This window comes from Ixodes scapularis, unplaced genomic scaffold (genome assembly GCF_016920785.2).
Source record: "Ixodes scapularis isolate PalLabHiFi unplaced genomic scaffold, ASM1692078v2 PGA_scaffold6__148_contigs__length_123643588, whole genome shotgun sequence".
In the NCBI taxonomy this organism is placed as follows: Eukaryota; Metazoa; Arthropoda; class Arachnida; order Ixodida; family Ixodidae; genus Ixodes; species Ixodes scapularis.
Genome location: NW_024609881.1, coordinates 81,862,608 through 81,886,950, shown reverse-complemented (window position 1 = coordinate 81,886,950; position 24,343 = coordinate 81,862,608). Strand labels below are relative to the sequence as shown.

Sequence of the window (24,343 nt, the reverse complement as noted above, 5' to 3'; positions counted from 1 at the left end):
AGTTCCTTGCCTTTGACCATCTCCCGCTCCTTCCATGCTTTGAAATTTGAGATTAAAATAGTCGGTAATACAAAACCCGAATGCCTACTATATTCAAATAAAATTGCAAAAAAAAAAAAAAAAAAGAAAATTGTAAGGAGTTTGCTTTTCTGTTCCACCTATGCAGAATGAAACGCCGGGCGTTCCCTCGTCTCTTATAAAAGGAACGCCGTTCCGTACGGCACAGCGTGCATTCCCAGTGCTGTATTGGCTGGGATATGGCTCTAGTAACATCCGCTCCGGCTCATCACAGGATGAAACGGAGTATAGTAGGGTTCTTGATAGTAGGGTCTTCTTTTTTCCCTTTAAACTCTAGGCAAAACACAATATTTCTTCTTGTATTATTATTATTAGACTCTATGTAAGGGGAGCACAATTTAGGAGACATTGTAAATATTGTTTATGTTCTGGATTTCTTTCCTGGTCTATTTATAGATTAAAATTTTCTTAAAACGCTAAAACTAAACAAAAAAATTTTTTCCTTGTTATTTGCTATAATAAATTTAGTCAACAAAACTCGGGTAGTATTTCGTGCATGAAACGATCCCGACAGCGACCTGTGGGCTTCGCGTTCCTTTGAGGCAATATTGCTTTACTCTTTCGACCCAACGCTGCCCAACATTTTTTTTTTTTCTCTTTTGGCACGTTTATTTTGACGTCATTTGGACTCACGCTTTAACCTTAGCAGTCTTACTGTTTTGACCAAATCCGGCTTCTGCAGCGCCGACCTCAGACGCCGTTTCGGGACGCAGGCCAACTTCCTGCCATGTCCAGACCCACACGCAACAAATTTGACTTCGACAAATCTTCGTGAACTCAAACGAGCCAACAAGAAGAGTGGGTATATACGTAGCGCCCCAAGCGGCCCAATTAACTTTTATTCCCACCTAGGCGGACCCAACCGACCGGGCGCGTTCTCGAGTAAATAAAGAACGGCGTTGCGTAAGTGTAAATTTCTCGCTCGGACCTCACTTCCGCGACGCCTCCTACAAATAAAAAGAAAAAGAAAAGAAAAAAGGTTAAAACTACACGGGAGTTCGAGAAATAGCGAGCGGACGACGACGCGACCGGTTCTTTTAAAACTCATCGTCTGCTACACTCGGAAAACGGGCGCCATGTTTAGAAGGTGGGAGGAGACGCGGAGGTAGCGACGCCTGCGAGGTCAGCTGGCTTTGACTGGACCGGCGACCGGAAGTGGCCGGGCGTCGCCTCTTTGTCCTCCGACAGTTTCGTATCACTTTTTTTGTTGTTGTTGTTCGAACTCATTTCCCCCTACGTGAACCCGAGTAAATAAACCGAAACCAAAAAAACAAACCAAGGGCATGGAAATAAATTCGGCTTACGCGAATAAAACGGTTTACAAGCGCCATTTTGAAAAAAAAAGAATAAAGAGGGAGAGAAAAAAGAACGCGATCCACGCTTGGGATTTGGATAACCTCTTGGCCGTCAAACGGATGATACCGGAAACGTCTAAGACGCCATTGGGAGGCTTTGTTGGGTTTGTTTCTGTTTAGTTTTGTTTGGCGTTTATTTAACTGGGTTCGCTGCGATACGGAAATATATCTTGGGGTACCCTCCCAAATGGTCGGCTGAAAGGGCTTCCCGCTCAATGGCTCTCCCATGTCGTGCTCGAGTGTGGGACGACGCCGCGTGAGAGGTAACGGACGTAACGGACGGAGGTATCGCGGAGTTGGAGTGAGTCGATTTTGGGGGTGCGGAAACGGTTCTCAAAAAGGCTGAACGGTTCGGCTGATCTGGTCCGTGAAATCGTGCGCGCTGTTGTACAGCAGGCGCATCTCCATTGTAAATAAAGGTAACAATGATTTCCTTTGTGTGTTGGTTGCCACTCTGTAGGAATTCCACCAAAATCGACGAAATTTACCTGCAGTCTGGCAACATATAAATAGGAATGTTAGGGATATAATTGCACAATTAAGTTCGGGTTCGACGAGGTTTCGATTTTTTTGGAACTTCTAACGCGAAGTTCGACAAACGTTCGAAACAAGTCCGACTTCTGTGCGCATGCGCGGAATTTGAGAGCGAGCTGACGCCACCTGGCTTAGGAGTGTGGCAAACTCAATAAATCATCAAAATATGTATTTTTACTTTTATAAATCGCAAACGTCGGTAGTAATTAACAATACACTAATATAAACAATATACATTAGTAATTTGTTTTCCTAGATTTCAAATGTTTGCGTAGAATTCGAACAATAGTGTCTTTGTCAAACTTTCTCAAAAAGTTCGAAGGTTCGGCGAAGCAGTGTTGGCAGTCTACTGGGAAGTAAATTATTCATTGAGGATAAGTCAACCTGATTATCCTTTTTGGCTCTCTCTCTCTCCCACTCTCTCCCCCCTCTCTCTCTAAAAAAAAGTTGCTTAAAGTTTTGATTAATGCTTGAGCTTTGGGTGTCGTGATTTTTGTTTGGGGATTGCCATGATTGCCATAACCGGTTTGCCTGTGTCATATATACATATATATAGGGATGATTCTTTGCTTTCTTTTGCGCCTGCAATTAGCCGACGGCGTGTTCGTTTTCTACGGTTCGGTATTTAGGTGGCGACGCGAAGCGGGGCCACCGAAATATGTCACTCCAGTAACGTTGTCTGCTATCTAGGGAACATGACTTGCTCTTTCCTCCTGACGATCTAACACGGTGCTTTAATTCCCTATATTTCGTAACTGAACAACAGTCACATGCTGAGTTATTTTGAAGGTTTTTCGAGCTCTATACAAAGGATGCAATGCTTTGTATACAAAGTTCTATACAAAGCATGCAATGTAATGCTTTGCAAAGCCGAATGCTTTTTTTTTTTTTTTTTTTTGCTGCCGCGAGCTTTCTTTGGCATTCATTTCACGGCATTAAACTCCCTGTGACCCGTCGCAAGCAAGCTGTACTGCCCCCCCCCCCCCCAACACACACACACACACACACTTCACCTCACCTCACATAATACCTACCTCACCTCACATGTTACAACGTTTGACGTCACATTTTCAGTTTTGCCTCTGGCTCTTGGACCAAATTTCAGACTTCAGTAACTTTGCAGAAATTTATTGTGACTTTATAATTTAAGTTATTATACTCGTTGTCACATAAAAATAGAACAAAAAAAAGTTTTGAGCATTATTCGTGGTCTGCGCTTAGAGCAAACGCGGGAAGTGCGGCGTGATATTGCGGTTTTTGTTTGTTTTGCGTTCGCCATTATGCAGGAGTTTCTGCAGCTTCCAACCGAGCGGCAAGCTTTTCGAAACGGGTGTAATCTTCGTTCCGAAGTTTGTTTAGTTTCGTTTTCGCTCCTATCAATTTGGACGAATGGCGTCTCGGAATAAAAATTAAACATACCGTAGTGTTTTTTTTTTTTTTTTGTGTGTGTGTGCGTGCGTGCGTGCGTGCGTGCGTGCGCGTGTGTGTGCGTGTGTGTGTGTGTGTGTTTGTTTGTGTGTGACAGTGAGTGAGTGAGTGAGATTACCGATGCTTACACAATACGACACCAAACAGAATATTACCAGTTAGCTTTCTCTCCAGAGTCCTATAATGCGTGCGATACAGTATTTAAATAGGGATCGTTTAAATTTGCTTACAACGAGTTTCGGGGAGGACAGGAACCCATAATTGTCCCACTAATATTAGCAGGAAAATTGACGTTTGGTTACATTACGTCACTGACGTCACGGTATTACGTGCACCACTTGACACCGGTGTCACGTGACCTGACATTATATGACGTCTTGGTATCACGGGACGACTATTTCCCCGCTAAATTTAGAGGGAAAATGCACAGACGGGCGGACGGACGGAGACGTTTCTGGCATAAGAATTTGATTAGAAAGCATTTTATGCTTTCAGACTGTTATTAAATTTGTTAACATAATATACCGTGACGACTTTATCTTCACGAGCTCGTTATTCTGCTAATTTGGCAAAGGGTACGTTTCGGGATTATTGTGCGGGCAGGAAGTTTCGGAGGTGAATTTATTCGCGAGATATTTGAAGTCGCGAAATTTGCGAAAATTGGGTGCTCGCGGAAATTAAGTCGTTTACTGTACCCGATAAATATTGTATCCCTGTTCCGTCAGGCGACGTCAGCTGGTTTTTAGTTTCCACGCATGCGCATAACTGTCCAACTTCCGTCGAACTTCAATGGACCTTCGCGATAAATGTTCGAAAGCGTCGAACCTGGCCGAACTCGACCTTCAGCAGGTTCGCGCCATCGCTTCCTGGAAGTCGCGGGGATGGTTCGAAACATCGTTTCCAGATGGCGCCACGGATCAACACGGCCCGCCGCGCGGCCGGTCGGTCTGTCGTCTGCTGGGTTTCCGAGCAGCCGACGACACTTGTTTTTGCCGGTTCGATTTATCTGCCTCGAGAAACTGTTTACATTCGCCGAAAAAGCCGTGCGTACCAGAGAGTTGAAAGGCCCCAGGGTGTTCCTATGCCGTCTGCTGATATTTATTTTCGTTTTTTTGTTAGCAGAAGTTACGAGTTTCGTCTGCAACCGACCATGCAAAAGGTGTTTCGTCTGCGAAACGGAACGCTGTCGGGTGAAAAAAGAGAGCGAAGAAAAAAAGAAACAAACCAAGCGGTAAAAACAGTTTAAAAACAAATATAAGAGACGCGTTAAAACGGGTGCAAACGTAGCTGTCTCTGCGCGGGCGCTAAATAATAACTCTGTCGAAAGATTGAGTTACGGGGAACACAGGGCAGAAGCTCTGTCGGTGTCTCCGGCATGTGATATATTGCCGCTTTCCGTTCCAATCCTTTTTCCTCTTCTGGTTTTGGGGTGTGTGTGTGCGGGAAATCCGTCTGCTAAACCACGCTAAGCCTTTATGCCGTCTGCTTGTCTCTTTGCAGACTCCACCGAGCCGACAACCTTTTGTCCGGGTGAGCCTTTCACGGAATCCCAGGTAAAGTGTGTTCCTCGTTTCATCACCTCTCTCGAGGTTTTCTTTTCCGCGTGGATTATCTGTTTTTGTTTCTTGCCGTTTTGTTTTTGTTAGAGGAGAGTTCTTTTATTTGCATTCATTGTTTTCGCGTCTGCGTCGCGCGCGTGTTATTAGGGAGTTTTCGTAGATCGTTTTCGCCGTCCCGCAAGGCCCTCCGCAACCCGCTACGATAGCGGGAACTCCACAGTCAAGGCTATCGGCGCGCAGGCGCAGTTGCCACTTCTTCGTTGCGGAACGCTTAGCGGAAGGGGCAGCGCGGTCTACGAAAACTCCCTATTTTAGGACTGGAACGCTTGGAAGGACGTTAAAGTTTTACGTAAACTGGGAAGGTGTTCCTTCTGTTTGCTTGCTCGAGGAATGAATCTAAATCTGGGTATGGTTTTCTTCAATTTTTTTCTTTTTTTTTTTTTAGGTCAGTGTTTAGCTGCGTATGTTGGGGGATTATTTTTAGAAGGAAGCGCTTAGGAAAACATTAAAGCTCTCGATGCTGTCGACTGTGAAAATGTGCGAATCGAGACGGCGGGTGGTTTGAAGCGAAAACTCACGAATTGGCGTGTCGTACATTGTGTTTATTTTTCGGTTTAGTACATTTTTCTCTTGAACTAGGAAGGGAGAAGTAAGAAGTGGTCCTCTCAACAGCGAGGATGTTGTTATAGCAAGTCATCTCTAGATTCGATCGCTGCCACGGGGCATTTTGTCCGTTCGAATGTACGGTACCATAACCTGCAGGATAAGAACGACGGGGGCTTCTCTTGAGAATGTTGAACCTCGTGCCTCGTGCCTCGTTGAACCTCGTGAACGCTGCGTTTCTCGACGCAGCAATGTTTGTTTAATTGGCTCAAGTAAAATTTCGCTTTGCAAATAAATAGAAACTGTTTTTTTTTTTTTTTTTTGACGATTTAGTGGCCGGTGTGACGGCCGGCCTGCATTTGCTGTACATACCGGACCGGTCAGAACAGCTGCGGTGTGTCCGGGGGCCCGTTGCCCGCCTTTCCGCCTTACAATGGCGGAAGACGAAAGGGGTGTGCCTGGGCGTTAGCGCTGGCTCCGTTGTGTGGTGGAGCCGACAACGTTGAGGCACTCTGTCTTTGGCCAGATGTAATTATAATGAGCTCTGTCTTTGATTGGAGCCGTATCTACGGCTGTGATGGGGCGGTAGCGCCTCCCATAGCCACTGGACCGTGTATACAAATATTCTACGAAAACCGTGTGCCTGTGCGCTCGCTCCCTTTGAGTGCCGGTGTGCACGCGCGCTCTGCTTGTGAATTGGTTTAGAAAGTTAATAGACAGTTATCCCCAAGCAATTTTTTTTATTGGTTTGTTTGTTTTGAGATGAACGGAGGTAGAAGGAGCTAGGCCAAGAAGGTAAAGCAGCAGTCCTCACCTGCTCGGGAAAAGATTTACTGCTTTATCTGTTAGTGCCCCCTTTTCAGTAGAGCAAACACGGTGTGTACTTGGCTGTTGGTTCGGTCGATGAATTCACCCTGTTAATAACGCGTCTTAAAATAACCAATACTAACACTATATAATAAAAAAAAAAATTGCGTATACTTTGTTCTTTTTGTTTTGCCTACTCAAGGCAGTAGTAGGCACATTCGACTAATGGTTGCTCCCTTTCTTGGAAGGCCGTTTTGCCTGTTTGGCAAAACGAGAGGACTACTGTTTTGTTCAGTTTTCGTTGCCACTTCAAGTGAAAAAATAAAATAAAAAATAAAGTAGCAAGTTTTGAGCAATATTTATATCTGTGCGAAGTAGTTCTATGGAGGTTCGATTGTCCGGGCAGGAAACGATGTTGTGGTGTGTCAGATGTTTACGTCTTTATGAAATAACATAAAGCTAATCTATAATATCCCTACAAACACCTTAAATGCACCACGTAAAAGGGGCAATTAGTGATGTTCTGCAAAAAAAAATCAACTTTTTTTTTCGTAGGTTGTTTTTTATATGGATACTAGCATGGCGAGTTTTCTATTCTCAAGTTTGATAATCCCCAGACTGCATATCAGTTGTCGACGCGATAAATTGACTGAAGACGAAGTAGAAGCAAAGGGGCAGAGGACTGAGTTTGAAAAGCTGTCTGTCCACTTTCTTCGGTCCCTTCTAATTCGTCTTCAAGTTTCTTCGGGGTTTAAACATAACAATTACTCGTTCGCGCAGTTTTTCTTTTTTTTTTTTTTTTCGTTTGAGGTTGAGAACGTCATGGACAGTTGTTGTCGTCTTGGCGTCGGCGACCTTCCTTTGTCCGGTTCGATTCACACCGGCTTTGTGTGGCGCCGTCCGCTGAGAGATCCGCATTTGGGAACCGGCGGCCTGGCAGCAGGACGTGGGCCGTGCCGAAACAAGTTGGGAGAATGACGTGGGCACGCCATACCGCCTCTTCGTTGAACGCACAAGTAAACAGCCACAACACACGAGGCAAACCAAAAAAAGTTCCGCGTAGAAAGAAGAAAAGAGGCGCGCAAAAAAACACCTCGGCGGCAGCTGTCGGTAGTCGCGAGCGGTCAGAGGAGCAGCCATCTGTTCGGGGCGTAGTCGACGTCCTCAATGTCTTGGGCGTTCTCGGCCAAGAGTGTCATCTGCCGCGCTTCTTCGGGCGTCGGAGGGACTCACGCATCGGGGACTCTGACCGCGGTCCTGGCACCAGCCCGACGTTGATTGGACGAGAGTTCAGCAGTTGGAAAGTTCTCTTTGGCGCCGTCTGTTATTTTTTGCGAGGGTGCTCGTGTCGTCTGCTACGGCTGTGACGTCACAAAGGCCACGGCTGTGGTTCGGACTCTGGGTCGACGCTGATTGGACGTTTCTTGTTTGAGCGGAACTTCCGTGTCCCTCCCCGGTCTGCTTCTACTTCCGATTACACGTGTGTCGTCTGCTACAGCGACAATGTCACGGCGGTGACAGTTGTGGCTCAGACTGTGGTTCAGACTCTGCTTCGACGCTGGATAGACGAGTCTTGTTCTTGTGTTTCGTGTTCCGCGCCTGTCGTCTGCTACAGCGGTGGCGTCAGAACGGTTACGGCTGTGACCCTGACTGTGGTTCGGACCCCGGCTCGACGCCGATTGGATATATTTCTTGTTTGCTCGGGAACTTCCATGCTCCCATCGGCTTCTTGTGCTGTTGGTTGCACGTCTGACTTCTGCTACAAACGGTGGCTCCAACCTCTGCTACAGCGGTGAAGGCTACGACTTTGGCTCTGAATGTGGTTCCTACCCAGGCTCAACGCTGATTGGACGAGTCTTGTGCTTCGGGTCCTGCGTCTGTCGTCTGCTTCGGCTGTGAGGTCGACGGAGCGGCGGAGATTACGGTTATTGCGGCCACGACTTCAACTGTGGCTCGAACTCTGGCTTGACGCTGATGTACGACATCGGCGAGGGGCATCGGCGACAGCGCCGAAGTTCCGTTTTTGGCTTCGGCTGTAGTTGGCGCTCAAATCGCGCGGGAGCGTCCTTTGCCGTCTGCTTCTGTCGGGCCTTGGTGGATTCGTCTGCTAGGTCAGTGCCGCCATTGAAACTACGGTTGCGGCTTTGAGGGTCATCCGCACTGCGGCACGTCGTCTGCTTCCCGTTCCTCTTCGGGAATTTCGTTTGCTACGTTCGTGACCTCGGATAATTGCTTGGTCGGACGAAAGTTTCGGTTGCGTGAGAGCGTCTGACGTCGTGTGCTATAATCCCAATATCGCTATAGTTTCGCTTCCGACTTTGACCGTTATCTAGAGTGATACTTACTGTTCATTGGTCGAGTTTCGTTTGCGCGGGTTCCGCGAACTACGTCGGGTTTTCGGCTACTGCTTTACAACATCGTGAAATTTTTTTTTTTTTTTTTTTGGTGTTGGATTTAACATTAGGCTGATGCGTGAGCAAGTTACGCTGCCGCGGAACATCGCCCGTGTCTTTCCGACGTCGCATTTGTCAAAATTTTTTTACCTCTCTGCTCCGGGGAAGTAGTTGACCAGACATCGCAAGTGTTACCTACCACTGAGATGTTCAGTCTTCCCTCACGTCGGTGAGCTTCATCCATAAAAGTTTAAGCCATTAATTAAAAAAAAAAAAATTACATTTTGTTTTAGATAGTGGGTTTAGCTGCTCACGATTGCCACAGCGTGGCAATTATTGTGGTACTTTTGCTCGAGGTCCCCAGAAACAATACTTTATAGTTCTTGTTCTAAAGAAAGATACCTCAAGTTCAAGTGGTCATTCTACATGAAGCAATGTGTATTCAGTTGTGTTCATCTGCAACTATCCATGAACTTCCATAGCATTCTGTAAGTTAATCTCATTGTCTATACATCCTGCCTGTTGGTAAATAATCAACACACGAGGACTCCTGGCAATATTCATGAGCATGGTTTTAATCATTAATCATGTTGGTTTGTACAAGTGAACATCAAGATCCCTTCCAAGCTATGCTTTGAAGCATACCATGCAAGTGGGAACACGGTGCATCCGAGTTATCTCAAACTGACTTGACTTCAGACTTTAGGCTTGAGACTTCAGACATCAGAGTTGAGACATCAGAGTTGAGTCACTTCAGACTGACGCTTCAGACTTGAGTGGTACCTCTATCACGGAGACTTTTCGGTCACCTGCCATCATCTTGAACATTGACAAACACCGTCCCCAATGCTGTCCCTGATGTTACCGGGCGGCCCGGAAGAAAAGATGTCAGCGGATCGTCTCTCATACCCAGACTGGCCAAGGGAAGACGACCTAAACCCCTTCTCGCCATACTTTCTTCCTCTGGATCGTCGGAGCCACAGTTGGGTCGATCTCTGCGGAGGAACTTCCCAGGGTGTCCTCTGTCACCCTAGCGTCCGTCGTCACGACGATGATTCCGTCTCTCACAAGGGTGAACGCATCTCCAGGAGGAAGTCTACGGTCGGTGTCTTCCGCAAGGGGCTGAGGCTGCTGCGGCGGAGCTTCAGCGCCGAGAACGGTTTCAAACTGGGAGTAAGTCCAGCTATGGCACCTGGGACATGTCTTTGATTGATGTGTTCACTGTTGAAGTACATAAAGGGTGGTCCCTAAGGTGGCTACAGTTGATGTCACGGGAACCGGCTTGTTATGTTGTCGGATACCTGGGACACGAGGGATGCGTTTGCGGCACCATAGCCCAGCTGACCCTCTTTGCGTGCGGCGTTTCTGGGTCGGCTTTGGCCTTGGCTTGCGGGCGGGCGGGCAGACCTGGCATCTGGGACCGGCGGGTTTTGTGGGTGTGTCGTGGGTGTTTGCGAAGAGTCTCCCCGGCTTCTCTCTTTGTCGTGGGCATGTGTTGTTGTTACCCGCTCGTGTTTTTGTGGCTGTTAGTGGGGTTTGTCTGAGATTCTTGTGTTCCTTGTTTTATGGGATGCTCGGAGGAAACGAAAAAGGCAATGACCTGCACCACTGACACGTTTGTGATTTCTGTTTTTGGTTTGGCTGCCTCTTTATTGTTTGGATGTGTTCTGTGCTGTGACATAAATAGAAAAGGGATCTTTTTGTGTGCTAAGCTTTATGAGGATGTGCATAGTTATGTCCTTTTATAGTGGGAACAATAATTTCCTGGTATGATAGGTCAGAGCAGTTCATTGGTAGACTAATGAACTGCTCTGTATGCATGGAATACCCAAAATAGAAAGAGCAGGCTAAAACTTGGCAACTTAGTTTACTAACATATTTACTTTGCTTGTCCTGGCTGGAATACGTCCTTGTTATGATTTTTTTTTTGGGGGGGGGGGGGGGGGGAGGGGGGAACCATTTAAACCTAGTAGAAAGAAAGCAGTGGTCAATCTGTGTTGGACCCTCTGCTTTGTTGAACACCATGTGGGACTCCAGTGGGTCCTTGCTGCAGTTCCTTTCAAACACGAGGGCTTTAAATATTTTGTCTTTTTTGTTCTATATTTGTTACTTTTCAGTAGAACTAGTTTCTCTCACACCTCCTTAAGGTTTTTGTAAAGAAATTTGTGTCTTTCCCTTACGTCGTATTGCCTGCCTTGTTCCAAAGTTCTGAAGTGTCGGTGTTCCTCCAATCTCTCCAGATGGCGCCACTGACAAGGCCGCAGAGCCACCCCGGTACCCCGGTTGGCACGCCGACCACCCCTCTGCCTCCTGGACTGCCCCCAACTGGTGAGTGGCATTGCTGGGTCACTATCATTAGCCTTGGTGCCAAACTAACTTTGTATCTGTGTACCATATTATCCCAAACGAATGCCCTCCTTAAATTGAAAGAAAATCAGACAAAAATAAGGAGTGGACTTACTTTCAGTGTGCAATCAACAAGAGGTGAAAAAAGTGCTATTTCTAAATCATGTGACCTGCTAAACTAGTTATTTATTTACTTGTATTTATTTAGTTATTACTGCCAGCCATCAACTGGCCAAGGCAGGGGTGGGTATTAGTGAGGGGTGATGATGCTTAGGTTACCTTCTCTCCCAGTCAGCAGTGTTCGCTAATCTCTTGCTACTGTCACAGTTGGCCCAGGCACTGCGTTTACTAAAAGTGGGCTATCTTTCGGTGTTTTTGAGAAAATTGCCAATTGTGGCAAAAGTAGGCATGGGTTATCTTTAAAGGGGCCCTGCAATCATATTTAAGGGTCTACCTTTTATGCGGTTTCCACGTCTCTTGGGGTTCGGGCAAGCCAGCGGGCACGGAAACAGTAGCTAAATATCAGTGCGCCATATTTTAACCGGACGACACGGAAACCTCCCCCACCGACGAGGGCGACCCGCGGTACCGAAAGCACGCAAAATGTGACGTCTTTGGTCCTGGGCTTACTACTGGTCAGAGCCACTAAAAACTTCTTTTTGGTCGAAATACAAAATATAAGTGGCGCGAACCGTTTCAATTATTTATAAAAGCCGTTCTTGTTTACTATTATAGATGAAAAAAAGAAAGAAATGCAGTTTATAAAGTACGGAAACAAGAAATGACCCGTCGACATACCCGCCGCCAAGCGGTGGCAAAGGCGGCGCATATTAGAAAGGAGTAGTGGGATAAGGCGCCGACACGGAAAAATCCCGGATGTACGCGGTGGCGCTGCAGTCGTATGGACAGGAGGATCCGACCGGCTCTGAGCGTTCCGAAGGCCTTCGGCGAGAGGCTTTGTCTTGCGGTTTGGCCGTTCCGCGGTATGGCTGCGCGAAGTGGCTCCCATTCTGAACTGATCTTTACCCCGTGTTTGCTGTCGTTTGTGGCCAATGAAGTGTCATGCCGAATTAGTGCTTAATCGCGCAGCAAGCGCAATGAAAGCCGCTTTGGCTGCCCGCTGCATACAGCCTATCCAGAACATGCTTTAGTGGCGCCCTCTGGCGCCGTCGACACGGAGTGCGGCGGCCGTGAGCGCTCGATGAGCTCACTCTTCCTGCTCTAGTTCACGGCCACTCAAGCCAGGACCTATGACGTCATGAAGGAGGTTATTTTTTGCTTGTTTTTGTAATTCTAAATTGCCTATAACTTTTAAAGTAAAGCGAATTTCGCGAAAAGAAAAGTTTCACTAAGTTACTACGTTCAGTGCGCTCAGGTTCGGTGCAAATTAAAAAACAGTAAAAAGTCCTTGCAGGGCTCCTTTAAGGTGTGGGGCATCTCTCAGGATATTAGCCAATCATGGCAAAAGTAGGGGTGGGTTACCTTTAAGGAGCATCTTTCGGTATATTAACCAATCGCTGCAAAAGTAAGGGTGGGTACCTTTAAGGGGTGGGGCATCTCTCTGGATATTAGCAAATCTCGCCAAAAGAGGGGGTAGGGCATCTCTCGGGATATTACGGTAGACTTTTTCTTGCATGTGAACCGGTAGGTGAAACCCCCAGGCCAGGCTTAATACACGAGGCTTTATAATTTAAGCTGAATCCTACGGGTTGAATAGAATCAACCGAATTCTCCTTGGCGAGCCCCACAGGGGAAAACCCCGCAGGATTAATTGTGGAAAATGAGCCCGATCTGCTGAACTTAACCCCAGCATGACGGGCTCAGTACGGCGATCTCCACTGGACGATTCCCACATGACTATTCCCACATGACAATCCTAACATGGGGACCCCAGTGTGATGCTTCACATGCGATGCGCCCAATATGATGCTCCCAACACGGCGAACCTGACATGACGATCTGGTCTTCATGCTTCCAACATAATCTCAACATGCCAGCGAAACCAAATAAGTCAAATGGAAGAAGCCAGATGCAGTGTCATTTGTCCTGACTCTTACAAGTTAAAGGTCAGTATTGCAGAAAACAGAAGGACCTTGTAAGGGAAAGAGCTCCCGGATGCCCACTTTGTCATCAAAACCAAATCACTTTCCCAACTGAAATTAAGTGGGATGCCCTGTGTCATGCAAAGACGTTGGTAGGAAATTGGTGATCATGCAGTAGGTAACTGAAAGCCTTGCGGTAGTAGTGATTTGAAGAGCGATAATGACCACTATACTTAAGAAGCTGATGATGAAGAACCAGCAGCTGCATCATCTAGACTGCTTTCCTTTTTTCTAAAAAGGCCCATCTTTCACTATTGTTTTACTCGGTATTAAAGGGATACTGAATTGTAACTTAAGATATACCTCTCTCGTTCAGAAATAAGTTAAACATGATCAACTATATCCTCTAATGACAATTGCACGCTCGTATTTTGAACAAATGGCTATATTTTTTTGTTCCAAAGGACCGACTCCAGCGAGCGCTCGAAGGTCGGCCATTGGAGAGTGTGGCGCATCACGGAAGTCGCGACGTCAGTTGAACCAGCGCGGACAAAGCTGCTTGGAAGCTGGCATGGTTACAAGCTCTGCCACTTGACATCGTCAACGCGTCACAAACTGGCCACTTTAGTTGCCGCTCTCCGCAGGAGTCCGGTTCGACAGGGATCACATGCGCATGCAGCTCGCCACCGTCCTTTCTGCGGAGCTGCGCCGCTTTTAAGTTCAGAGCGACACAATGACATTCGGTTCATCCCTTTTAAATAACGTTTCGGCGTCTTTTCGAGCGAAAATATCGGTGCCTTCATGGTGTGGCCAGAACGTGCTTGACATTTAGACGATAACATGGGCGCTGGAATTTCGTTGCGGTATCCCTTTAATGACGGTTGAGTGAACAGTGAGAAATGTTTGTCGTGCCCTGTCTGGAGTTCCCTGACCTTGAACAAGGAGGCCCCCGTGTCTGCAGGTCGTGGTTGCTACATTGTGGCGGGGTCGCTGGACGACCCCGGCTGCGGTGTGACCACTCCCGGGAGGGACAGCCCCAGCGGGGGCAGCGTGGAGTCACGCCACTCCAGCTCCAGCCTCGACTCCGGCCGGGGCTCCTCTTCCAGTTCCTCGGCCGACTCCAAGGTGAGCCTCGTCCCCGTCTCTAGTCGGAGGCAGATTTAGGGGTCAAGCTTGGGGGGGGAGCAACACAATGCATTGCCCCCCCCCCCCCCCCCCCCAAGCTTGACCCCTAAATTTGCTGTTCACGATGCAACAACAAATTTGTTGCGTCGCAAACGAATTTAATGTCACACATGAATGTGACGTTGCGGACGGAAATAATTGCCATTCCACCAAAACAATGAATTTTTTTCCCTAAAAAAACAAAGCAAAATATTTTTTTTTAATAAAAAGAACTTTACCTTGAGCTTTTAAGGAGGGTGGGGGGAGACCTTCTCCCCCCCTCCCCTTTTAAATGTGCCACAGTCTGTGGCTCTCTCACTTTCTCTGAATACCTCACTGTCTCTCACTGTTTATCATTCTGTCTCTATTCTTGGTCATTTGCTCCATCGCTCTGTACGTCACTATGCATGTCAGTCTGTCTTTCACTCTCTCATCAGTCTGTCTTTCTTTCACTCTGTCTCCTTCCCTCGCTCTTTTCTCTGCATCCATCTTTCGTCCCATCTTTCTCTCACTTCCTCTCTGTTACTCTGTCTTTTGTACCTCTCACAGAGGCAGTGTGAAACTAACACTTTCAGGCCGTAGCGCTGGCTTTCTTTCCTCACATACCCTTCCAGAGGCTAGCAGGAGGCTAGCACGGTGCACAGATTGGACGAGAGTACTGCATCAGCGAGTGTACCGCACCAGTGTTTAGGTGGAACTCATGTTCAGGGACACGGTTTCTAGCTGAATGCTGATGCAACACTTTCGTCCAATCTGGCCTCTGCACCGGCTTCCCGCAGTTATCGTAAAACATCAAGCACTATGGAATTGTTACGTAGCAGGTTTTGCTCTCGTTCACCCAGTTTCTCCCTTCCATTAAACTTGGGTTTGGACGAGCTGGTCCACACTGATTTAAAAGGTCAAAAGTGCAAACAAAATGAGGACAATGAAGGCACATAGACAACAGGACAGGCGCTATTTTTTACAGCGGAGCTGTTAAGGGCTAGGTTCCCCAGGATCGTGTCCGGTATGTCGACACAAACCTACCTGGACAGCTACCGCCATCTATAAGCGACGGCGGCAAGCACACAACCAGTATGGTTTCTGCCGTCACTCGTAGATGGTGCCAACCTTTCCTGCTATAATAGAAGAATGGGTAGTTGGGCGCGTTGGTGGGAGTTCATCGTAGGAAACAGCGCGAAAAACAGACGATGACGAAGAAGAAGCACACAGTGTATCGAGTACAGCTCTGCTGGTCTTCCTTCACAAGAGTGGAAAGGCTGAAAGTTTTTTTTTCTGTCCTGTTGTCTTTTTATTTTTGTTGTCCTCGTTTCGTTTACGCTTTAACCTTTTAATTCTCAGTGAAAAGACTGAATGTGCAGGCGAGCTAGTGGTAGCTAACCATGTCATTTAACACCCGAGACTGTGGTGCAGAAGATGAAGAACTTTTTGTTGAAGGTACAGACACAGAAGGGGACGTCTCAAACTCAGCTAACTGGTTTATTTCTCAAGCATCCTAAGTATACCGACACAGCCTCCCTCACCTGATATCTGTGTAGAAGGAAAGTAAGAGTGGCTGTGTGGATATATATAGGTTGCTTGAGAAATAAACCAGCTAGCTGAGTTGGAGACATTCCCTTCTGTGTCTGTTCCTTCGACTAAAAGTTCTTCATTTTCTTCACCACAGTCTCAGCTGTTGAATGACATGATTGACTCTCACTTCCCCTTGTTTACACCGTCTCTTTTTCTCCTGCAGAGAAAGAGTGAAACAGTGAAGAAAATAATGATTTCAGAGACAATGAAAAAAAGATAGAGAGAGACAAAGAGCAAAACAAAGAAACAGCGCCGTGTGTGTGTGCACTGTGTCTTCCGTCTTTTGCATGCCCCCCTTTTTTTCTTTTCGCTTTGGTAAAAAGCTGAGCCACTTGTTTTAGAGACATTTCCAAGTTGTCTTCGGCATTCCTTTAAGCCCTTTGTAGACGCTTTACAAAATTATGTGCTAGTTATCTGAAGCAGTCTTATTTTGGTTGGGAACAGGTGCTGTGTCAGCGTTCAGCGTGAACTCATTGCGTCATAAGCATGGTAGATAGAAATAAAAAAAAAAATTTTTAAACAAATCATATAAATTATTTTTGTTTGGTTTATATTGGGTTTATTTGATTTAAATCAGATTTATATGATTTAAATCAGAATTATATCATTTAAATCACCCCATCTAAGAAAGTGATTATTTTTTCTCGCTAAATGTTTTGGACATGGCTGGCAGATTGATTCTTCGATCTACCCAATGACGGAGCAGTGTAAAGCAGAACTTTTTTTATTCTTGATGAAAACTATGCCATACTAGAAAAGAAGTGACTTGATCTTTCAGTTAATGAAAAAGCTCTATTGCTGCAATACTTCAGCAAATCGAAACAGATTCCACTTTGATCTTATCTATCTGAAGACTTCGTGGAAGCGGCTTCCGCCCATCTTTATTCTTTCTTTAATAAACAAATGATAAACTAAAAAAAAAATAGAAATATTTTTGTGGGGAAGGTTTGATTTAAATCACAGTGAGACCGTTGTGATTCAAGTTACGATTTAAATCATCTTGATTTTCATTCTCCACCCTGGAACGAGGGGAGGCTGACTTTGGGCTCTCATCGAGTCACACTGCCTTAGTAAAGGGTCTTTTCCCAGTTATTGCAGTCCTCTTTTGTACCGTAATATCCTAAAATGTTGTCCCACCTTGCACTCCTGTTTCTGCAGAGGCCAAATAAAGAGGGGTTAGCTAATGTTTGAAGGACACATTGTCAAAGCTGAGAAAACCAAAATGCTCAATTTGGTTCCTTGCCTACATCAGCTGCTCTAGACATCATATATTTGAAGGGCAAAGAAACAAGCTTGTTTACTCAGTTGCCTTCTAAGTTGCCAAAGAAACAGACACATTGTTTGTGTCAAAACTCGTATCACCCACCCCAGCAGAGATTGCCTGAACCCAGGTGATGCTATTTCTAAAAGTGGTGTATGTTTTTGTTTATCAACATAAAATTGAGACAGAAAGCAGTGGGGGGCTATCTTTAGGGGGGGACCATCTTTTGGGATGATATGGCGTTCAGCAGAAGTTCAATAGTCCCTTTATCAAATTACTCACGCACCAAGGAAAATGTTGGGGGCATAAATGGACATGGGGGCTTAATGTGCTTGCCTTGTCTGTATGAAAGATGCAAAGTAAATAATCAAAGTAAGGCATTGACAAGCCCACATGCAAAGTGCCACCTGTTTTATTTTTTTTGCTTCGGAGCAGCTACTGCTGCAGGTGTTAGCAGATGCAGCACGTGTAACCACATTTTCACGACGCCCCCTAATGTTTGGGTAATGTAACAAAAGGTTCACGAGTTCTTTCACGCTTTTCGTCAGTCCTAACCTCTCGGTTGCATATAGGAGTGGGCCATTTCTGGGGGTCGTACTCCATTTAGGAAAATTTTGGTGAGTTAAGGTGGGCGCGTGCTTGGGCACTTGTGGTTTAGACCGCCCCTAACCCTAACACCTGGGCGGCCATTCCTCCTCCGCCCTCCCAGGTGGCCCACCGGTTATCCACGGGCAGCCATGGTTCCTCGGGTAGCCTCACCCTCACCAGCAGCGTGGGTAGTCACATGAGCAGCCTCACCCCCGAGGTGGTCGTCCTCTCCCCCCTCAATGTGGCCGGACTGCTCGTCAACGGCGTGTCGGTGAGTGTTGGATCCTTTCTTGGCTGACATTCTGTCTCACCACGTGTCACCAAGGTACACCACGAGCAACTGGAGCCGGTAACTCGGAGTGTGTCACGCGACTTGGTTGGGTGGGTGGCACGGAGGGTAAAATCACGTGGCACGCGTGAAGCATTGGATTGGCTAAGATGGCTTGTTGCATCCATTATGGTATGTCGTAAGGTAAAAAGGTGTATAGCCCTGAGAGACAGTAGTTGAGGGAAGAGTACGGAGTGTTGATGACGAGTCTCTGGTGTAGACGGTGGGAGTAATTTTCGTGATGCTGCGACGAGTGCTGCTGTACAGAAAAGACTATCATTATTTAGTCTGCACTGAGATATAATGCCAATGTGGGCAGTGTGTTATGACTGGTACAGTCTAGAGTCTTTGAATGTTCCCAGAGTACCGAAACTCCCAGGCTTAATAATACCAAAATGGCAACTAGACTTTTTTTTTTTTACTGTGGTCACTGTGAGCATTTAGAAAGCATGTTTTTGCGTCAAAACAAATAGAAAAACCTATTTTTGTAGGAACTATATTGGAGATTAGTTTGATGTTTTCATAAAACTTTAGTTTACAAGCTTTTGTGGCACTGTTCATATTGTTTTTATACAACTTTGTCTCACCGGTGATTTCAGGTAGCACGTCCTCACCTGGGCTTGTTCTAACTCCAGAGGTAATTCGCTGCACGACCACTTGAGAAACTGGGGTTGGGATCCCTGAAACCCTTTCCACCGTATATGTTCCAGGGCCAAATGGCCGATGAAGGCTACAATAAAACAGTCAAAGCGGATGCTATAGATTGCGGTACTCTGGAAGGATTCAGTGACTCAGTACAGTCCACTCCTGAGAATTCCAAGCTTACGGGAACAGCGAAACGCTTTAAATTAAACAAACGTTGAATAGTCGTTTCTAAAAAAAATGCGCTCAAATTGCACATTTTTTTGTATTCAGTGCTTACTCTGTAGAAGGTGTGGATTTTTGCTTGCCTCCGCTGATGGAGACAAGAATCTGGGGCGGTTTTGGCATCGGTGGCGCTCAGCACAGAAAGCGACTCGATGGTTCCTTGTCCTAAGCGCTCGCACATTTTCACTGTCCGAAAGCAGACTACAGACCAGGCATGTTTCGCTGGATAAAACATCTGCAAGGCCCGGGTTGTACCTCAAGCCCAGCTTTGTTGGCTGTGCACACTGCGCATCTACACTGTTGAGCGCATCCATTGAAATGCTGCCGCGATGCGTGTACTTGCTGCTGCGACTGGCTGGGCTGCCTAACCGCCAGAGGTCGGCATTTTAGGTCGCCCTCACTCACCCTCACCCTCACAGCCACACTCACCTAGGCCCCTCACTCACCCTCACCCTCACAGCTACACTCACCCTCACTCATCCTCACCCTCACAGTCACACTCACCTTCAGCCCTTCACTCACCCTCACTGAACCTCACGGCCCTCACGCACTCACGGCCCTCACCGCGCTCACGGCCCTCACGCCCCTGACTCACTCATGGCCCTCACGCCACTCACCGCCCTCACGCCACTCACCGCCCTCACGGCCCTCACCGCCCTCACGGCCCTCACGCACTCATAGCCCTCACGCCACTCACCGCCCTCACCGCCCTCACGGCCCTCACGCACTCATAGCCCTCACGCCACTCACCGCCCTCACCGCCCTCACCGCCCTCACGGCTTTCACGTCACTCACCGCCCTCATGCCACTCACTGCCCTTGCGGCCCTCACACCCCTCACGCCCCTCACGTCACTCATGGCCCTCACGCCACTCAGGCCAGCTTCAGATGGGGCAATTTCGCCCAAAAACTTTACGTCGCAACACCAGCAACACGGGCCGCCCGTGATCACACGCAGCAACCAATTGCTGCAATTTGCCATCGTCATCATAAAATTTTATTTTTCTTGCACTATTTAGACACAGTTACGCGTTATAAACGTGTTTTTATGCATTTAAATCTCGTTAAGAATACTGATGCACCTTTCTGAAACAGTTTATTCCCAAAAAAACGATCGATTTCAAACCAGAACCAAGTCTTTGGGTGTCATCATCACCGTCACCAGGTATCACGTGAAAATTTTGCGTCCCTGATTGGATGCAGCCGCTTCAAACGTATTCGAATTGCTCCGAGTTGCTTGCTTATTTCGAGCCGGACCCGATCTCAGCAATTCGTGTCGATCTAGGGAAAGCTAGAGAACAACCCGCCATTAACACCAAAATTGCTGAGAAAGATGCTCGATCTGAAGGGCGCCTCACGCACTCACCACCCTCACGCACTCATGGCCCTCACGGCACTCATGGCCCTCACCGCCCTCACGGCCCTCACCGCCCTCACGGCCCTCACCGCATTCATGGCCCTCACCGCCCTCACAGCCCTCACCGCCCTCACAGCCCTCACAGCCCTCACAGTCCTCACCGCCCTCACGGCCCTCACCGCCCTCACCGCCCTCACAGCCCTCACCGCCCTCACAGCCCTCACTCACTCTCACTCACCCTCACGCTCATGAATTTTCCTGGTTCAGAAACTCACTCACCCTCACCTCACGTGTGAAGATGAGGGTGAGTGAGGGTGAGTGAGGGCCCTCATGAGTGAGGTTTGCCGAGGTATGCTAACCGCACACGCGGTTGTGCCCCTTTTTCCTGACTCCGCAAACAGAAAGACAACCGCGACAAAGTGCGCATAATGACGACTTAAGCGTGGCGAGCATAATTGCGAGACTTTTCGAGCTTTCGGGTTTGCCGGTATGGACCCTTTTCGATATTGAGTCTGGCAGTCTTGATCCATATCGTCGTCTAGGGGTGTGTTATCTGCGCCAAACTAACGGCGGCCTTCTCGAGGCTGATGAAGGAAGACGCTGAAGGTACCATTGAGCGGAGGATACGTGAAGCCTGTACATCCGAGATGTCGGGTAACACAATGTAGGAATTGGATACAACGGCTGCTAAAGCGATTGTTTCGGAGTGCAGTCCAATCAATTTCTTGGCACAAGTTTGCCTCTAAAGCCTTTTGACGATGGACATTTGGTCAAACGGGCTTATGGGTCGCCGCTTCGTGCTGGTCAGCTTTTATGCTCGTACCATCAAAACTGAAACAAACAAAAAAATCCTGAGCCATTCCACTCTGTGAAGATGAATGACCAGCTAAGCTGTTTAGCACGCGACGCAGACGTGACACAGAGTTTAGCGTATGCTCCATTAAAGTTGTCCATTTTAGCAGTATGCTACCTGCGTCTTTTTGATGCTTTTTCTGTCCTGCGACGTTCGTCGTCTTGTCTGGTTTGCCGCACGCAATTGACGTTTTGTGCACAATCTTTATTGGTGGTGTTTGCCATTTGCAGCCACCGCTGACATTCTCGGTGCCGTTCTCACCGTTAATCTTCGTAGGCGCGTTGCTCTTCGGGAGTCTGACTATATGGGCCTCCCCATTACGGCGAGAGAAGTGAAATAGGCCTATTGCTAAAACCCAAGCATCAAGAATGCAGGGAATGGTGTTCCACGTGCGACACGTGCTGGCGTCTGCAGCAGTACCTGTTCTAAAGAAAAAGCCTGTAAAATAATTGCATCTTGCACGTGCGTTCGTCCATGCTTTATTTTGGTTATTTACTTCTAATTTTTTATACAGGGAAAGCGTGCGCATGCCACGGTGCGAGCGTGGAGCTTTTCATTACGCGCACAAAAAATCCACGGAACCCCAGCCATAAACAGCTTCGCCATAAAAAGAATTGTGAGGTGATTGAAGAACTAATCCGGCATACGCCATTGATGTGCGAAGGTGACGGTGTGCGATGAAATGCAGTTTTTCGCTACAGTCATTAGTTTGTCCAAAGCGAAACTGCTTCTTGAACCACCAGATGGCATTGAATTTCTAGGAGGGTGTGTGCCACAGACTTCGAGGGGCGTCCTACCGGGAGAGGTGCAACATGCTGAGGCAAAATAAAGCTCGGTGTATTTAAGAAACTATGAGCTGCCTGAGAAACATCTTCACTACTAAAACACCCATAAAATGCCATTTTTGTGATCACGGCAGCACTGAAAATATTGAATTAAAAGCAAAACAAACAAAGCTTGAACGTCAGTCGTTTGAAAGTGAAACAACCCACATGACTTCTGAAAGTCTGACGTACACTTTACTCCTTTTCAATCTCGGCATGACCTAGTTATATTACTTTTTTTTAATACCATACTTAGTAGTAGAAAACCCCTTGTGTCGTTCTTGTGAGGTCAATTTTTTCAATACACCTTGCTAGCAGTTTTTCTTGGGTGCATGTGTTATTTCTTTTTATCTCATTTGTATTATTTTTATACTTTGTATTTCATTTGTGTTCTCTTTTATGTTACATTTCGTTGTTATTATTCTGTGTTTAATTTTTATTTTTTTGCATGTTATATTTAAAGTTCGGCGTTTTCGGTTTTTATATTTTTGCATTTGGCATACTTTTTTCGGTTTTTATTTTGAATGCATATTTTTGGTTTTTATGAGTGAATATATATATACCGCTACACACGCTTCTGGTCTTTTTTCGGCGATTATGTATTCTAGTTGTAACTCTGCTGCTAACATGAAATGACAGGTATAAAAATGGAATGTTTATTTATCAAACTGGAACAAGAATGAAGATACATGCACGCACAAGTACAAGCGAGTGAGATATTGAGTCCACACAGCAACCGTGCATTCCACTTCCAATCAAGTCACAATTCCTTTATGCCTATTTATAATACACATGCATGTATTTGCCGAGGTTTTCTTTGTTAACACGTGCCCACTCTTTTCTGCTTATCACTCTCAGCGTAGAAAATGCCCTCTACATTTACACTTGAAACAGGCAAACTAAGGCTGCGAAGTGTCACGGTAGCTAATGTTGGCAATCAATCAAATCTCATCGCCCAATAGACAACTGGTAATACGTTTTCGAGCACAGCGTACTAAAGATATTCATGTAACTCTGGCTGCTAGGCTTGAATTGCATCAGCGCCACTAGCAACTTTGAAGATGCTCTCGTACATTGAGAAGTGACGAGGCATTTACAACCTCACGTTCGGGTCAATGATATGCACATTAAACCAGAATGTTGTCAGTGCAGCGGTGTACCTCATGCTACCTGAAATGTTTCTTATGGCACTGTCGTTCCACCTTTTTGCCAGAACTTTGCAGTATGACTGAAATTTCGCGGTGAGTTCGGGCCGTTTTTCTTCGTCCACGAGGTCTAGCATATTGGCAACTTCATTGTGGTACCCTCAATCTTCCTCTCCCCACCCCTGGAAGATCCCTCCTAGCTCTATCAGGAGCAAGGAATAGACATCACACACAAGCGTGTGCTCTGATTCTAGCTTTTCCAAGATTGTCAAAATCGGGTTCAACCTTTCTCTCACAAATTTCATCTTAATGAGGAGGGCATGTGTTGCTCCACTGTCCTCAATGATAGCCTGAAGCTTCTTGCATTTTTCGCCTTTTGCATCACAACTTCTCATGAAGGCGAGAATGGGGCGACAGTAGGCAAGAACATCACGCAGTGACTCGTAGAAGGAGAACCATCTGGTAGGGTTACTGGTTGCAAGAAGCTTCGTCTCCATGTTCATGAACTGGCACATTGCATGGAATTTATGCCGGAGCTCTCTAGAGCTCATCAGCATCGCTGTGACGTGCATAACAAAGTCGTGCATGCATGCAAAACGTTCCAAGCGCAAACTTTCAGCAAGGGCGTTGTTCAGGAGGTGACAGGGATCGCTAAGATGAACGTCCGCAAACTCGAGGTCTTGTTGGCAGAGGTCTAGGTAAAGCTTCCTCATGTAGGATGCTGAATCTGAGACAAGCATGGAAACATTATTGAGCTGCTTACCAAATTTCAGTAGAACTTCTTGCAGAAGCATGGCCATCGTTAGATCGTTACACTGAAGCAGCAATTTCAGAGCAAGCATGCGGGTGCTACTGCCTGGTAAAGCAGGGTCATAAAATGTCATCGTCACAGCAACAGCAGGGCGTCCTCGGACATCAGGGGATTCGCCAAGGGTCGCCGCAATGAAAGTCCCGGATGGCGTCTTGGATTGCTGCTATGTCGCTCTCGTACACATTGGGGAGCTATTTCTTGTACGTCTGGGATGAGGATCGCATGGTTCTGGCCGCTGGACAGCGCCGACGAAAGACATCCCCAAGAGGGCCGTCCGTCTGGTGCAGCGGGATGGCCGCCCGGCACAAGGTCCTGCAGAAGTCGTGGACGATGTCATCCTCATCTTTTCGCTTTTCAACAGCTCGTGTCATCAAGGACTGAAGCATTCCCAGCATTTTTGGACACTGTCTCCTTGCACCCTCTCTTGGC

The 24,343-nt window shown here is 46.9% G+C and overlaps 1 protein-coding gene across 1 annotated transcript in view; it reads left to right on the top strand.

Annotated features, from left to right (window-relative positions):
- Window positions 1–24,343, top strand: part of LOC8029114 (caskin-1) — a 164,868-nt gene that overhangs the window by 84,895 nt on the left and 55,630 nt on the right. The window contains exons 9-12 of the mRNA XM_042294605.1: window positions 4,896–4,948; window positions 10,998–11,085; window positions 14,107–14,270; window positions 17,852–18,001. Coding sequence (XP_042150539.1) covers window positions 4,896–4,948; window positions 10,998–11,085; window positions 14,107–14,270; window positions 17,852–18,001 — 455 coding nt within the window. The remainder of the gene's footprint in view (window positions 1–4,895; window positions 4,949–10,997; window positions 11,086–14,106; window positions 14,271–17,851; window positions 18,002–24,343) is intronic.